At 36.6% G+C, this 18762-nt stretch overlaps 1 protein-coding gene across 5 annotated transcripts in view; it reads right to left on the bottom strand.

The window, feature by feature from the left end:
- Window positions 1-18762, bottom strand: part of LOC136877494 (chromodomain-helicase-DNA-binding protein 6) — a 703291-nt gene that overhangs the window by 547948 nt on the left and 136581 nt on the right. For all 5 annotated transcript variants that reach the window (XM_067151592.2, XM_067151593.2, XM_067151595.2 and 2 more), the window contains exon 10: window positions 17082-17306. In XM_067151592.2, coding sequence (XP_067007693.2) covers window positions 17082-17306 — 225 coding nt within the window. The remainder of the gene's footprint in view (window positions 1-17081; window positions 17307-18762) is intronic.

Here is an 18762-nt window from a genome sequence, read left to right as displayed (position 1 = left end):
CCCTCTGTACCACAAACAGCCTGATATACTTTAAACGTGTTTTGCCTTTTAGAACTCGTATCAAGAAAGTGATACAACTGAACCAAAAAGTTCTCTACATTGACTGATAATTGGGCTGCTGGTTTTTAAGTACAGATGTGCACGAGATGACATGAACAACCTGGGAAATAAACAGAAGAATGCCTGTCGTTCACAAATTTGGCAACACCTTTATTTGCCCCCCATCATTGTGTACGCATTGTCAAATGAAAAAGAAATGCAATTTTCTCATGGAATGGCTAAAGAAGCCTGTGTTGTCAATACTCTCTAACAATGACAATAGAAGTGTTGATATTTGGCCTCCCTGAGCATTAAAATTAAAGAGACGACTATAGGATAAAGTTTAACTGCATCTGAATCCGTACTACCATCAGTAGCCAAAGAAAAAGGCATTATTTGCACAAGTGCACTTACTTCCTTCTTTAGCCTCACATACTGTGTATTGAACTAAAGCAGAAGTTTTAGGTCTTCCAAAACCATATTTCTAAGATATTTGAGAGTCGGGGAACATTGATCTAAATAAATTTCCAGCGTGGTCTGAAACTGATAACGGAATATTATGCTCCAAAAGAGATTATGAGAACAGTAATTCAGCATTTGTCACCGCAGTTTCATTACTTTTTATGAAGAACGATGAAACAGACCTGTTTTGTAATTTTGATTCACTGTATGTATGATGTTTCTTGGATTCTATGTGTCTTCTGCAATCGTCTCATCCACCGTGAGCCACAGAGAAGTCACAAGAACGCACACTGCAGAACACGTGGATTTCACTAACACGTGAAGAAAGTAGGCATGGCCGTTCGTTTGGGTATCGTCTGGAAATTTCTGTACCACTGCTTGCCGTCTTCTTAGCAGAAGATGCAATTTGAGAATTGCTCCGCTTCATTTTACAAAACCAATCGGTCCTTTTTGAATGAACGACTAGGACAATTAGAACTGAAACGCACTAATAATACCACTCACATCTACCCACACAACAAAGAGCAGAATGTGCGGACTGGAGAACAGCAGAGCAAGGAGTAGAGCCTACTTCACAGCCGACATGACGCATCATTCTAGCTAAGAGAGTAGCGGATATCAGTGTAGCTGGCCGTGACTTCACAACGCTCGCAGGAATCAAAAGGAAGTGACGACCAAATACCGTATAATCCCGAATACCACCCGCCACCGAATAAGACCCGCACCCAAAATTTGAGATGGAAAAATACGGGGGAGAAAAAAAAAAGAAAAAAAAGAGGAAATCAAATAACTTACATACCTATGAATACTGAATTTTCACGACCGCATTGTAATCGAAACCGACTTTCAACCTATTAGGTCTTGTCACGTACATTTAGTACGTATAGAAGAGATGTTAAGTACAGAACAAAAATGGCCAACCAGACACCAGTGGGATCCGAACCCACAACCTCCCGATTTCGCGTCGGTTGAAAGTCGGTTTCGATTACAATGCGGTCGTGAAAATTCAATATTCATTGTCTTGGCCCTCAATGGTCAACTTAAACGCACTCTACAGTGAGATTGTAGTAGTACCAGACCTGTAGCTTAGATCCTTTCCAACTGAACAAAGATGGCCTAGGCTACCATAGCTCAATTGGTAGAGCAACCGACGCGAAATCGGGAGGTTGTGGGTTCAGATCCCACTGGTGTCTGGTTGGCCATTTTTGTTCTGTACTGAACATCTCTTCAATACATACTAAATGTACGTAACACGACCTAATAGGTTGAAAGTCGGTTTCGATTTCGATAACTTACATACCTATTTGATTTTCTTCAAATATACCACAAATATAAATTCAAAAAGCTTACAATTAATCAAATAATCACAAAAATTGCAAATAAAATCAGTCCAATAATCAGATCATTCACAATTCACCATCATAATCTGCAGTTTCACCATAGGAACTTGCGTCGCGGGCACCTTTCCATAACTAAGTCATCCTCATTACCGTCCACTGAATTTTGAAATTCCACATTTCTTAAAGCTTTTGGACATTAGATTGTTGGGAATGGGCGACCATGAGGTCTTGATCCAGCTGCATATTAGTCCCACTTCAGACCTCTTCACTCGTCCAGTTGATGTTAACGCGTGATCATCATCAGACATCCATTCGGTATACAACTGTTTCACTGCAGTTTCGAAAGGTCGGTTCACGCAAACATGCAACAGCTGTAGAATAGAAGCGAGTCCTCTGAGAATTTTCGCACGATCGGTTTTTTGTTTCCTCATCATATCTTTTATGGTGTCAGTTGTATGTCCTCGGTAACTGTCCAAAACAAGCATGTTTCATTTTTCTATCAAAGCTCCCGGGCGACGTTGCCAAGTGCACTTCACCCTATCCTCAACTAATGCACTGTCCATCCAGCCAGAATCATGTGTTCTAACAATAACACCGGACGGCATGTATCCTCTCAGAAGTGTTTTCCTTTTCAGAACCGCATGTGGAGGGAGTTTGGTCCCATCCACTAATACGCACACATTACCGTGCATCGTTGCTTTTCGTTACCACCTGTTTTGATGGTTACACTCTGAGAACACTTCGTATCCACTGAATTTTCCAACAGCATTTTAAAATAGACAGCTGTCAGGTCAGAATTCCCAATTTGTGACAGCAAATAAGAATTTTGCTTCCTCAAATGAATAATGTGACGCTGAAAGGCAGTTAATTTTTCTTCATACACCCCAGGGACGCGTTGTGAAATAAGACGTACGTCTACGATTGCAGAATCCCTTTCTCCGATAAAAGTTTCAGGTCCATCCGCGGCTTGCAGTAAAACCCTGTGTTTTGAGTTCTTTTCAGGTCTCTAGCGCTTCCAATTGACACATTTCACTAGAAACAACATATCCTAACTCACGTTTTTCTATCAATTTGCGGAAGCACTCAATTCCGCTCTGCGATCGCAGTTAATTTTTGGAAGTTTAACCTCCTCCTTCCGCCAATCACGAATTATTTATTTATTTATTTATTTATTTATTTATTTATTTATTTATTTATTTATTTATTTATTTATTTATTTATTTAATACATGTGCCACCAACAGAGACACGCTCCAATTATAGGTGGCTTTTACAAATTATTTGAACAAATAACATAGAAATACCAAAAAGAAGAAAATGTGAAAACGCTATGTAAATGAGAATATAATGCTCTGTATGAAATGGATGAAACAATATATCGTATACAGAAGCCTGTTAATAAATCAAACAAAAAATTGTAACAAAATCATGTAAATATTATACATATAAACAAATCACTTCGACGAGAAAAATTCTTTTAATATATTTACATGTGTGTCATATTAATAAGCAAAGTCAAGATCTATATGATACTTATTAACTAAGTTATTGTATGTTTCACACATATTGATAAATGGAGAGTTCTTAAAGAATACAGTTTTGGAGACTGGAGTAATAAACAATTGCCGAAATCTTAAATTTCCTTTTCTAACAGTAAAACATAACTCGTGAAGCGAACTATTATCGTCAATTAATGCATTAACCATCTTATAGAGATAAATTTGTTGGGCTATTACACGCCTACTGGTTAGCGATGCATATTTAAATTCATTCAACAAAAATTCATATGAAACATAATTTCTAAAGGGGAATATCTTATTTTTTTTATAATAAATATATCTTAAAAAGCGTTTCTGCACCCTTTCAATTTGATTTTGGTAAGATTTATAACATAGAGACCAAATTATACATGAATACTCAAGTTTTGATCGGACAATACTATTGAATAATAAGGTGAGTGCATACGTGTTAGAGAAATCTCTTGAATTTCTAATTATAAAACCCAATTTCTTATAGGAATCATTAACCATTGTATTAATATGCTCCTTGAAAGATAAATTTCTTGTAACAATTACCCCTAAGTCATTAACAGAGTGGACAACTCTGAGTTCTTCATTATTAATTTTATATTTATAATTCAATGTATTTTTCTTATTTGAAATCTGAAGGAAACAACATTTATTTATATTAAGTTGCAAACAGTTTTCAATACTCCATGCGTATAAGTAATCCAAATCCTATTGTAATTTCAACATATCAACATTTTTTATCTCTTTATAAAGTTTGACATCATCAGCATATAATAAACAGTGAGAAAACCTAATTCTAGTGGGCAAATCATTAATATATAAAATAAAGAATAAAGGGCCAAGGTTAGACCCTTGTGGTACACCAGAAGTAACATTGTATGTGAAAGACTCATGTTGATGATAGTAAACATATTGTCAGATATTGTTTCCGTGCACTAAGATATGATGCAAGCAGTTTTAACCAAGGAGGGGTCAGACCAAAGCATAACGATTTTTTCATTAAAATGCCGTGATCTAATTTGTGAAGGCTTTGGAAAAATCTGTGTATATTACGTCGACCTGTCCTTGATTATTCAAAACGGTAAGCATATTGTATAAATTTTAATAAATTAGTCGTAGTTGATCTACCTGGCATAAAACCATGCTGATTGATATGTATACCGACTCTCACATGATTAAATATACGCGTGTACATTATTTGCTCAAATACTTTAGCCGGTGCACACAAAATACAAACAGGGCGATAGTTCTCAATAATTTTACTGTCCCCACATTTAAAAACTGGACACACTTTCGCTATCTTCCATACTTTTGGAAAGGTTTGCGTTTTTACCACAATGTTATATAAGGCTCATAAGGGAAAATCCAACAAATTCGAACATGCTTTCAATACGTACGGCGGTATTCCATCAACACCACATGACCTTTTAGGTTTTAATTTTTTAATAGCTAACTTATATTCCTTTTCGTCCACTAATTCTAAAGATAACGGATAATTAACATATACATCAGATGAATCAGGAATATCATAGGTTGGTGGAGGTTTCGAATATACCGATCCAAAAAAGGTTGCAAAGCCATCAGCTATACTTTTATTATTATTATTATTATTATTATTATTATTATTAAGTAACATATTGTTAAATTTCATGCCCTGTTGCAGACCCTCCTTGGTATTTCTTTTGCATTTTATATAGCTCCAGAACTGATTAACATCACTTTTGATATTCTCTTCAAGTTTAGAAATATAATTCTTACACGCTTTACTGATCATATGTTTCGTTTCTCTCCTTAACTGGTTAAATATTACCCTACTATACTCTGAATGTTTCCTTCACTTTCTGTGGATTTCCTTCAGTTTCAAGTTATTTATTATGTCTTTAGTAAACCATGGAGGATACTTTTTCTTTGTGTGAAAATTCTTCATAGGTACCGTTTCACAAAATACAGAGTGTACCTGAGCATAAAAATACTCAACAGCCTGGTCAGCGTCTGTAAATTCTACAATCCTAGACCAATCCATTCGCTCGAACCTTTTATACATTTGAAAGAAATTAGCCCCTCTAAAGTCAAATAACTGCTTAGGTTGTTCAGGTCGTTGTGAAACATGGCTACGCTCTCTGCTTAATAGTAGCGTGACTGCAATTGCAGGATGATAACTATCCTCCTCAATTAAGGGGCACTCATCTCTATATACTGTTAATGTGTTAACATTCGTAATAATAAGATCAAGTGTATTTCCATTTGCATTAAGAATATTATTGACCAAGTGCAACTGATAGAGTGACATAAACTCAGCTAAGGTTCTATATGCAGGTCCAAAATTTACAATATTACTTTGCTCACCAGTAATTAATGGCAAATTAAAGTCACCAGCTATAATAAGATCTAAATTGGAAAAGTCCTTATTAACTTCAAACAATCTATAGAAGTCCAAATATGCTTCCAATTTGGTTGCAGGTGGAAAATACACTGACATTATTACATAACTGTGACCATTAACTATAATTTTTACACAAACTGCTTCAGTATCACCAAAATCTAACGTTATTTGTCTTGATACTATAGAACCTTTAACAGCTATCAATGCGCCTCCTCCTTTTCTTGTACCTCCACGATCTTTTCTATACACATTAAAATCCCTACTAAACAGTTCGCTGTTAGCAACATGAGATTGTAAGCATGTTTCCGTAATCAACAGAATATCATATTCTGATTCACTATTGTTAACATAAAACTCCGAAATTTTAGTGTTTAACCCTCTTACATTCTGGTAGTAAATATTAATTGCATTAAAAATAATTTTTCTCAAAACAAAAAAGTTACACAATCTCAGTTAATCCATACACATCGTCCAGGGTTTTTCTCTTTTTCGGAGTTTAATGTTACCTCCATGATCTACCCATAGAAAAGGATAATTTCTCTCCTTCTTAATTTTTCGAGCTTGGCCAAGAACCTTTCTTCGTAGGGACGTCAAACTGTGGTTTATATACACCGTCTCATACTCAGAAAATCCGAGATGAGACGCATTTAAATCCCTTTTAACCTTGCGTTTTTGAATGAGTTCATTCTTGACACTACGGTGTACAAACTTCACTACAATGGCACCTGAAGCTTGATGCAATTGCCTCTTCAACCTACGACAGGCATCAATCGATTCATTCTTGATCTCCACATTTAATACTCGACCAACATGCTTAACAATTTCATACACATCCTCATTAACTCGTTCAGGTACGCGTAAAATTTCAACCGTGTTACGACGACCATACTGATCAAGTTCATAACTGTATTTGTGTGTCTTTTAGTTGCTTCTTAAGATTTAAATTTTCTTCTCTCAATTTTTCCATTTTCTCCATGCACTGATTTATTACTTCCGACTGTCCGAAACTTTATCGGAGGAAGGGATTGTGCATTCGTAGACGTACGTCTTATTTTGCAACGCTTCCCTGGGGTGTGTGAAGAAAAATTAACGGCCTTTCAGCGACACATTATTCATTTGAGGAAGCAAAATTCTTATTTGCTGTCGCAAATTGGGAATTCCGACCTGACACCTATTTTAAAATGCCGTTGGAAAATTCAGTGGATACGAAGGGTTCTTAGAGTAACCATCAAAACAGGTGGTAACGAAAAGCAACGATGCACGGTAATGTTGTGTGTATTAGCGGATGGGACCAAACTTCCTCCATATGCGGTTCTGAAAAGGAAAACACTTCCGAGAGGAAACATGCCGTCCGGTGTTGTTAGAACACACGAGTCCGGCTGGATGGTAGTGCATTAGTTGAGGACTGGGTGAAGTGCATTTTGCAGTGAATAGGAGGGAATAGTCACTACACAATTCTGGGACTTCATATTTACTAAATTGCGTTGTCACTTCGCATCTGATAGTACAAGCAGGCTGGCTCACTAACTGTTCTCCGCTTCTCGTAAACATTTTGAGACACAGTGCCCAACTTTGCGTGTGTTGTGCTACTATTCAGAAGATTGTGCCTTAAGTGGCTGACCTTCTACTTCTTCTAGACTTTACGATTTAAAATCGCACAGTGCCTATTCCCATTATCTTATATTGCTTCTTCAACTGTTTTTGTGAAAGACTCATTCTTTAATTTCTTATTTACCTATGCATTGCTTTTGCATTTTATTCAGCTGATGATGACCCAGATTGGGGTCGAAACAGGTACCGCGTCCGTTTATAATTAAATAGGAATATAATACCACATTTCTTATTTACTTGTATTGAATAGGTTGAACTACGTTATATGTTATTTCAATTTAATTACGATAACTGTATTCAAATCTATTTCAAACCTAAATGTAGTAAATATTTACGAGAATGAACTGCTTGAATACGATCCGTACCCAAGATTTAGAACCAATATTTTGAGTTTGGGTGGTATTCGGGATTATACGGTAACCGCCAAATATGTTTAGATGCCAACTCACAAACATTGAAACAAGGAGGGTTGACCACTAATGTTCTAAGGGATTGAATATTTGCTCTAAGGGATTGAACATTTTTTACTTCTTTCCTCTTTTGCGTAGAAATCCATATTTTTATCGTGATAATGTTGCTTTTCCATAACAGTGTCCTCCTTTGACCATGCCATAATCGCAAAGTGAAATCCGTAATTATTAGGGGCAGTCCATAATAATTACGGACAATCCGTAATAGTTGGCACCTCTGCATCGATCGAGTACCTGTGTCCTGTTTTAATTTACAAGCATCAAGGTCTTTATTTGTAAGTTTTTATCAACCTGATTTTCTAGATAAGGGCTGTGTTTAGAATGTCGCAACTATTTTCCTGCACTTTGAAAGTAATGTTCCGATAGCAGCATCATAATAGCTTCAATAAAACTGAATTGTACACTCAGGGCTGCACACTAAAAACTGTTGAACTTCACTCTTTCAACTCCAAAACTATATTTCTTGCATTGTCCATGTAAAATGGAACTACTTTATCTTCCAAACCATATTCATGAACTACATCTTCAAACTCTTCAGTGCAGTGAACGGCATTGTGGTTTTCTGTAACATGTTTAACTTGTAATGTAGAATTACGATATTCACAATTTGAATCAATCCAGTGAGCTGTAACACCCCCAAGTAGATATGGTACCGGGTGAGTTGGCCATGCGGTTAGAGGCGAGCAGCTGTGAGCTTACATTCGGGAGATAGTGGGTTCGAATCCCACTGTCAGCAGCCCTGAAGATGGTTTTCCATGGTTTAATTAAAAGATATAAATTTCATTATGATAGATACATACATGCCTTTCCAGCTTCGCTCAACTTGTTGCAACACAAGGTGATTCCCACACGACATATGTCATTTACGTATTATCTTTCCCCTAACTTAACTCTTTTTATCTCAGCTGTCATTTATCCAGTTCAACTGTACAGTCCGCATTGAACTGCAAACTCCAACCACCTTTAATTACTATTATGTATTTAGACCTCCATGCGCAAGAATGATCTTTCACCTTTAAAAATTCTAAAAACAGAAGAGCCTTTCTAACATGCATCGCATTTATGTATACTGATTATATGAATATCTTGATAAGACTTCGTCTCAGTTGAACTTTTGAGTAGAAAGCAGCATATTTAGGGAGCCAGCTTTTATTGAACTTCTACGTATCATCCTTGACCAGTAATTTAAGGAGCTCTATCGTAAACAACTTTTTAATGTAGTGTGGCGCACCGGATTTTTATGAATCTCTATCAAAGAGCAACTTTTTAACATATTGCACCGCATCTCTTGTACCGTACCTTAATTTCATACATGGTATGTATATTTCATTTTTTATGTCATGTGTCTTAAATTGCTTGAGCTTTCAACGGAATTTTATTTTTATGTAACCAGTTTTAACTTCAATTCTACGAGTTGTGCATACAATTTTTAAGACTTTTGTGTCTATACATTATTTTCGTCGGTGTATTTGTGTTTATTTCATTTAAGGCTGATGATGACCTACAGTTAGGTCAAAACTAGTCCCTGAACGTAAATGCAATGTAAAACATTGCACAGTTTGCACTGAAAAGGTGGACCTTTATAATAAAATATTTAAATACCATTTCTGTGGTTTCCCATTTTCACACCAGGCAAATGCTGGGGATGTTCCTTAATTAACGCCAAGGCCGCTTCCGTTCAATTCCTAAGCCTTTCCTATCCCTTCGTCACCATAGGACCTATCTGTGTTGGTGCGACGTAAAGCAAATAGAAAGAAAAAACCTATAATGTGCTCCACCGTTGACTGAGAAGGTGAACTATTAGTGACATTGTCAGACGCAGATACACTTTGGAAAGGATGAATATGTTTGAGATTATGTTGAAGACTTCCAGTATTACTGAACGATTTTTAGCATTTCTTACAAAACACTGCTCTTCTGTCTGTCACCTTACCACAATTGTGTAGTTTAAATGCAAAACTTTCACGAACTTCTCCTCACATCGGTTCATAGACCATATTAGTACTGTCTTCTGAATAACAACCAGACACGAAATAAGCTGCAAGTTATTACATTTTCTACTAATTTTTTCTGGCAATTGGTATCTGTCCATTTGCACATTATGTGGAAATTCCTAGAAATTCTTTAACCCTTCATCGGTCACGGCGTGTCTGTGATATACGCCAGTCCAAGACCAACTACAATATTATCAGACCTGAAGGCACATATCGATACATCACAAAATGGCCGCCGCATTGGCCTACGCGTATCCGGCATGTAGGGCCATGTTTACATTCAGTTTGGTGTAAGCTCAGCACGTGTCTAGTTCGTTGAGGTTATCTTGCTACTGGAATTCGCAAGTTAATTATCCACCGAATATGTTTGTGTGTTAAGTAATGTTTCAGTGTCCTTTTATTTGTTATCTAGTTATTTTTAAAGTGCTAGTGATGTTTTTAGTTGTATTCAGAGGTTATTAGGGCTGTATGTAATGTGTTGGTGATTCAGTGAGTTTGGTCTGGTGGAGTGCATAAATGTGTTAGGTAAGTACAATGGGTCGTAAATGCTCTGTGCCCGGTTGTCGATCAAATTATGGATCTTCCAATACTACAACTTTTAGGTTTCCCAAGGGCAAAGTTTTACGAGACAAATGGGTTAGGAACATTCATCGTGACCATTTTGAGGTTACTGATAATACTTCGGTATGCACTGAACCTTTTTGACCCTATGTTTATTATAAGTGAAGATATTTTTCCTGTGCTCAACGGTGATCCCATTAGAGTGCCCAGAAAAATCCCAAAACTGACTCCTGATGCATACCCCACTATACGTGCTAATCAGCCCTCTTATCACACTGTTAGTGTTTCAAAACAAAGGACAAATCCCGAAGACAGGGTTCAAGAGCTTATCAGGAGATATGAGGAGAATTTCAATAAGTGGTGCGAAAATGACAAAATTACAATTTTACCACATTCATCTGTGAAGTCAAGAAAAAAATGAGGTTTCTAGTTCTTTTACAGTTCAAGTGTTTTACAAAAATGTGTGTATGCCTACAGAGCATTTTAGATTTATATTGGAATCTGACGGTTGTGAAGACCTGAAGTGTGACGGAGTGTGTAACCTTCAGGTTACTGTTTTATAGTGTCAGATTTTGTAGTTTCAGGAGAGACTTTTTTTCATGTAAATATTTTTTGTTAACTGGAAAAAAGTCTCAATTTTCTGAAGTCTCGATCCAATAATTTCTTTCTTGTAACCATTTGCTCTAATCCATTCACATAAATATTTAAATTCTTTCACTTGAAAAATCTTGTTGTTGCCAATATGGAGTATATCTCATGCAGTTTCGGTGTCTATCATAAATTTACTTTCTTCAAATGAAACCAGTAAGCCGTTCTTGTGATTGTTCGAGTTTGTTTTGTGCATTGGGGATGCCTTGGGCAATTAACGCCACGTCACCTGTAAATGCTAAGTAGCCTATTTCTATGCCCTTTAGTTTTGGTCCTAATCTATGTGTGGGTGCACCTGCTTTTCTCCATTCTCTTATGAATTTTCCAAGCGCACAAATGAACAGCAACGGGGATAGACCATCCTCTTGACACACACTTTTTATTTGAAATTCTGAGCACAGTTCTCCCATAAATTTGAACTTAGATTTGGTCTCCATGAATGTTTCTTTGATGATGTTTGGTCGTCTTCTGATCTAGTCCAAATTCTGCTAGTACAGTATTTCAATGAAGGATGCTCGGTCTATACTGTCATACGCCTTTCTGAAGTCTACAAATGTGATGACAAAAGTTTTGTTTGATGTATTGCAGAAATATTCCATAGTTATTCAGACTGATTATCTGTTCTCCACATGATCAGCCTTTTCTCAATCCATTGTGGTATTCTCCAATTTCTCGATCCAGTTGAGGTTCTGTGTAGTACAAGAGGGCTACGCATAAAATTGTGTAGGTTAATGAAAATACAGAAATTCCTTTATTGCTGTTGAGGTTGTTCTGCTTCCTTTCTCGTATAATAGATGTATGATGGCTGTCTTCAATTGGCTGGTAATGTTTCAGTTTGCCGTATTTCATCTACAATTACTTTCTATTTTATGATCACATTTCCCCCTGCATTTTTCCACCGTTATACAGTGATTTGCTCTTCACCTGAAGACTTTGTTATTTTTTAGATTGAATTATCTCCTTAATTTCCTGTACACTTGTTGGTTTTGAGTTTCGGTTTTGCTGTGTATGGTTGAATTGGAATTTTTCTTGTGGCTTCTAACAATCGAGTAATTTAGAAAAGTACACTGCAAGAATTTCACAATTTTCATTGTTAGTGAGGGCAATTTTCCCATGTTTGTTTTTGAACTGGAATGATGAGGGAAAGTACTTAGTTAATTTTTGTTTGAATATCTATTTCTTGTAGTATTTTACCTTCGTGTTGTTTACGAATCATTCTTATTAATTTTGTGACTGTTTTACTGATGTCCTGGAGATTATACATCGTCTTTTGATTTCTACTGCATGACGAATATTGTCATGCTCGTTACCTAACTTTTATGAGTTGAACACATTCATTTGTCCACAACGGGTGCTTCCGTGTCCTGGTTTGAGGTGCTATATTTTCCGCTGTTTTCATTAGTTGTGAATTTTGTGGATTTAATTTTTGTGTTTCTTTAGTAAATTTTTCATTACTTTTATATTCTGTACTTCGTATTTATGGTGTGGAGCTTCCCGAGCGATTTCTCCGTTTTCTGGAATTATGTCTACGCAGAATTTTCTGGCATAACAATCGGAATCTTCTTCTTCAACTCCTAAATATAGGCCTATTCCAATTTCCACCTGTAGATTGATGTGTTGGAGGCAATTCTTCCCTCCACTGTTTGTAATGACACCAGCCCACCATAACTATGGTCTCACGACATGTGTCGTGGGTTGCCACTTTAACACAGTATTGATCCACTGGGTTCCATCCTGCCTGGAAACATGTCATGCCCATTCCACCTCCTAATGTGACAATGCGGTGGATAATGTGTCAAACAGGTAGTTCTGCAGATTTTTTTGTTTGGTATTCTGTCCCGACGCGATAACCCAACCATGCTCCTTTCCATGACCCGCTGCATAATTCTTATTGTTGGCATTATGTTGAGTTAACGCAACCGTTTCCAGACCATAAGCGAGTAATGCCACAGCACTGACAGAGACAACAAAGGCATTGAATTATCTTCATCTCAAGAAAAATTGGCATGTTTTCACCTATCAGGATGAACCCAAGATTTCCAAGAGCACTCCAACCAACACTCACTCTCCTTCTAACTTCCATACCATGATCATTTTTTCTTTTTCTTTCCCAGAGCTTGTTCTTGTGTCCGAGGTAAGACACATTTATTCATCTGCTACCAGGTTCAGCCTTCAATGATGGCAAGGATACCATCTATGGATATTATCTTGGTCTTTAGCAGCTTCATTTTCATGCCAATCGTATTTGATGCTTCAATCAGCTTGTTAAGCACATCTTGTAATTGCTGAAGGTCACTTGCTATCAGGGTAAAATCAACCACACACTGCAAAAGATTTCGGAAGTTTCCATCAATGTCAATCACTTTTCCCTTCCCTCCCACAAATGTAAAAAAGTCTTTCAAGGCAATGGCGAAGAGCTTCGGTGAGACAGTAACACCCTAGTGAGCACCTCTACTGATTGGTATCCTCTTAGTCATCCCAACTTCACTTTCACATGGAGATGTTGTAGATGTTTCTTATGAGGTTTTCATGTATATTATGCAATGTACACTTCACAGCCTAAGTTCCCACAGATTTTCACAACATATCATTAATTCCTGGGAAATGGGTGTTTGTGTTCATATTCATACATTTATTTACTTCTAACATACAGCACACCACACTCACAACCTCTGTAACCCATAAATGTAAACTTAGTTGACACTGAAAAGTATGGCTTCCTTCTTAACAAAGTAACATAACTCATAATGAAATACGTTTCTGACATGTCTCGCATGTAGCCAATTACTGTAAGGACAAGTAAACTGGAACAAATGTCTCAGTTTAAAAGATATGGAGGTAAAATATGGTATGCGAGCTTGATATACTCCAACGAATATAAACATGTGACTTACATTTCAAAAGAAAAAATTTCTGGAATACTGTGCGCAAAAATATAATTATTTTGTTTATTTTAAAACAAGAAAAACATAATTTGAAATGAATGAGCACACTGTACACTAAATCCAAACTTATCTGGTGGTTCCATTATATGGGACCCTTACCAGGATTACTTGATTTAGGAACTGAAAAAAATCCAAAGAAAAGCAGCTCGATTTGTTCTGGGTGATTTCCGACAAAAGAGTAGCGTTACAAAAATGTTGCAAAGTTTGGGCTGGGAAGACTTGGGAGAAAGGAGACGAGCTGCTCGACGAAGAGGTATGTTCCGAGCTGTCAGTGGAGAGATGGCGTGGAAGGACATCAGTAGATGAATAAGTTTGGGTGGTGTCTTTAAAAGTAGGAAAGATCACAATATGAAGATAAAGTTGGAATTCAAGAGGACAAATTGGGGCAAATATTCATTTATAGAAAGGGGAGTTAGGGTGGAATAACTTACCAAGGGAGATGTTCAATAAATCTCCAATCATATATCCTAATTTATATTGTTAAAGTAGGCCTACTTTCCAATTTATGAATTCATTTCCAAAAACATGGAACATGTGGAGAGAAAGACACCAACAATGAAACCTGTCAACGATTGGATATTTTACGAATTTAGGAGAGTAAAAGTGATCATTTGAGAGAACTGTGCCTAGTAGCATTATTAGTTACTCCATATAGTTCAGGAAATAAGAAAAACATACAAAATCAATTAATATCCATAATAAAATGAAGAATGTAAAAAGCCTTATTTTATTACAAAATCCTCCATCAGAACTTTATGATAAATTTCATGTGATCATATTGCACTTATGTTTTGGAGCACAATCTAGAAGCAGGCCTTTGCTACATTTGCAACACACTGTTTTTGATCTACGCCTTTTTGATTTAGTACTACACATACAACAGTTAAACTCTTTTTTTTTTTTCACTCAAGTAGAAGTATCCGTACTTAGATTTACATCACTCACGCTGCCAGGTGAAATCAAACCTGACTGCTTATGTTCAAGCAACTAACTTTGTAAAGACTCAATGATTGACACTGTATAGGCCTGTCTTGACATGGGGTGTCGAGCTCCTCCAAGATTTTCTTTGTATCGGATATATCTATTTAACACCATCCTTGCAATAATGTTGAAAGTTACCTTCTTTCAATATTTTACACTTTTTCTCTCATCAATGTATGTGGACAACATCATATCACCAGTATCAATCCCCCCCATGTATTTATTATAATTGCACACCACTTCTGGTTTTGTAATTTCCTTTTGCTGACCATGGCGTTTAGATGTGAAAGTTTTATCAACAGCCCTACCTTCACTAGTCAGTAGGAGGACAGGATTCCTCTGACTTCTTTTCCCTACAGCCCATAGCTAACACAGGCCCTGACCTGAAGTATTTTTCTATCCCCAACACCAAACTTTCGATTCAAATACTGCGGCAATCCTTTTTCTGTTTCGTCGTACAGTACCTGTTATTAATGTCCCCATTTTATACAAATCCCTCACTAGTGGCACTGACATAAAGAAATTGCCAACAAACACATGGTATGCTTTCTGTAAATAATTACCTATAGTGAGCAAGTGCAATACCACACAATACCCTCAACCATGCTTTGCAATATTGTCTATCTTTTTGACATTTTGCACCTCTGTACACATAAAATCATAAGCAGTAATTCACTACTGAATCACGTATCATCTAAAGTTTTATGCACCACCTCTGGTGGTGTTTATTTGACAGGTATTGCATGACTGTTGTGTGATTCTTCGTCCCCACCAAACTTTTAACAACATATAGTTGCTGATGTGGAATGAAATGGTAGCTTGAAACTCGATTGGCATGTTCAACAACAGGCTGGAATTTTCCACGGGGATCACAATTTGCTTCATTAGGGGCAGCAAGGCCTCTATTGTCTGCAACATGAAAGGATTTCAACAGAAGCTGAAATCTATTTCTGGCAAACATGTGCCTAAACCAAGGTGAACTTTGGGAGAATGAAATTGACCAGTAACTAGCTATTGTAGGCTTTTTGTTCTGTCCCATGTTCAGTATGCAAGCCAAGAAAGCTTTGATTTCTTTAACTGTAGCATTGTGCCAACTGGATGCCCTTGATGCAGGTGAAAGTTTGTTCCAAAATTTCTTTATAGTTTATGAAGCATAACTATTAGTCTCTGTTACTAATGATGTCAGGAATGAAAGTGTAAAGAACATACTGAAATATGCTATTGGTGGAGCATCAAGTTGAGGTACATGTTTTGGGCCTGAGATTTCATAAAAATGGTGGGGATGGACAACATTACTTTCTGAGAATACGCATTCAGTCCAAGAACCATCTAATTCACTGACACTGTAATTTTCTTTAGCACTGTCACTATCACCCTTTGAAATTGCAAGAGCTGCTGTAAGCCTATTTGCCAATGCCATGGCTCCATTATTCTCTGGTGCACTATCTGAAGACTCAGAAACATCATAATCGTAACTTTCTCTAAAATTAGAGTCACTTACATCTACAAAAGCGATCCAAAAGTTCCTCACTTTCCTCTCCAAAAATAAGCCTACGTGACCAGAGGCCTTGTTGTGATAAATGTACTATTTAATATTTAAAACTTTACTACAACCTAAATAAATTGCTAAGTAACTATAACTACAGTAGAAAGAATAATAAACTTAATATATTACGAAAAATAACTCAAATGTGTCCTTTAGAACGTAAAATTATTGAAAACAAATCACATGTGGACATAAACAAGCAAGGAGGCTGCCATATTGGATCCTAGACGTCAAGCGCTCACAGACCATACACTCACAATGGAGGAGTAAACTAGCAAAATGAACCTATATCAGTGCCATCTAATAACATAAGGAATTGCAAACATTCTACCTTCTTTCTATTTGATTTGTGGTGCAACTAGCACCTTACTGCATAACTACAACACATATAAGAGGATGCCGATCGAATAGCCATAATGGCGTTTTTTGTACAGAATGAAAGTATAAATGGTCCGTTATTGGACATAATAAATTTTTCAGCTTACTCATTCGGAGCAAATTAATGAAAGTGCCGAAGCATCGGCATCTTGGCACTGTAAGAGTTAATCGTTCACTTCTTATCTCACCACTCACCTTCCATTTTTCTTTTGGTGGCTTCTTTTGAAACTCTTCATATTGCTGGATTTTTACAGGATCAACATCCTCCTCCAGCTCCCATGTGCTGTCCTCGTACTGCATAGATCGCCATTTCACTAAATAGTGTTTAATAGTTTTCCCAGTGTTGGGATCAGTATGCTCTGCCATGTCAAGAACACGATCAATCTCCACATAATCTGGATTGTACGGTTCCTCTTCCAACTATAAATAGAGACAACAATAGATATATATATATAAATAACACACACACCTGAAAGAAATTAGCATACCTTACATCTATCAATATGAAGTTCCCAGTAGCCGCCTGTGTGTGCAGGCTAATCTCGAGAACCACAAAACAAAATTTTCTGTGCTGTGTTCACTGTTGTACTAAGTGTTTACAAGGACATGAAAAGTTCTACAAAAATGTCCGCAATGAAAAATACTTCCCTGTACAAGATGGCCCTCGGGAAGTAAATCTAAATTAAGCCATGCTACAGTTTGCAATAATAAGTAAACCTTAAAATTAGAAGCCATAATTTGAAATTAATTATGTAATTCTCATTATAAAGCATGTTTGTTCGTCAGATCTTATCAAGATAAAATTACTCTTTACAGTATATAATTTGCAGGAATGGTATAGGAATTATCATTGTTTCAGAAAACAAACAGGAATGGTTTAAATATTGTATTGGAAGAAAGGAGAGAGTTAACAGGCAAGCATCTACAGATAGGGCCAGCTAGGAAGATGACCGGTGAGGGGAAGTGTGTGAGTGAGAACCCAGAACTGAGTGAGAACGCTGACTTTTCCTTCTCGCTCGGTGTTGTGGCGATGTACAGTCGACGCGAAATAATTGTTATAATGGACACGTAATAATCCGCACATTTTCAGTTAGCGGAATTCCCTTCCGGCTGAAAATTACAGACATACCTAACCGAAATGAATTTATTTAGCAGTGTTAATGATGGTAGATAGATTTACAGAGTTAAAACGTAATTTAACCTCTTATTATAGTAACTGTCAAAATGTTTTTCGTGTATCAATTTGCATAGCCATGATCATAAATTATAATTAGATGTAGAATTAACTGTATGACACTTTAGATCAACAGTGTACAATATGGATTGGCATAACATCAGGCTTCATAGCCTGAGCCATGTCATGTAAAATAGGTCTACAATAATAACTACTACAACTACTATCGCTACAAGGCGAGAAAGGAGGGTTAGACTACATGGTCGTCCCTAGCTCCTTAATGCCAAGATGTTGTTTTCTCTTGTGTAAAATAAGAAATGTGACTTAACAAGATGATATATAATGTATATAACAATATAATATAGATAACTATATAATGGTTCTCAGGTACAGAAATAAAATATAATTCATGAAACGAAACACAATAAAGGGTCTACATACGCTGAGTAAATGTCAAGAAAAAGTGTATAGAAAGATAAGGTAAATGACACTTGAAATAATAAATAATAATCAAAGGATTCACTTGACACTAAAATTGTATCCTTTGAATTTTAACTCTTTCTCTAACTTTGCACGAATTCTTGAAACTGTAGGTAAAAAATGTTCACCTAAATAAAAATTCGTATAAAAGAGTTCACAGAAGTCCAACCTTACAATACAAATACCAATCGCTACAAGATGATTCGGACCCCCGCTGAAGTG

This window comes from Anabrus simplex, chromosome 7 (assembly GCF_040414725.1).
Source record: "Anabrus simplex isolate iqAnaSimp1 chromosome 7, ASM4041472v1, whole genome shotgun sequence".
NCBI lineage: Eukaryota > Metazoa > Arthropoda > Insecta > Orthoptera > Tettigoniidae > Anabrus > Anabrus simplex.
Note: the sequence above shows the minus strand (reverse complement) of the source record. Positions and strands in the feature narration are given on the sequence as shown.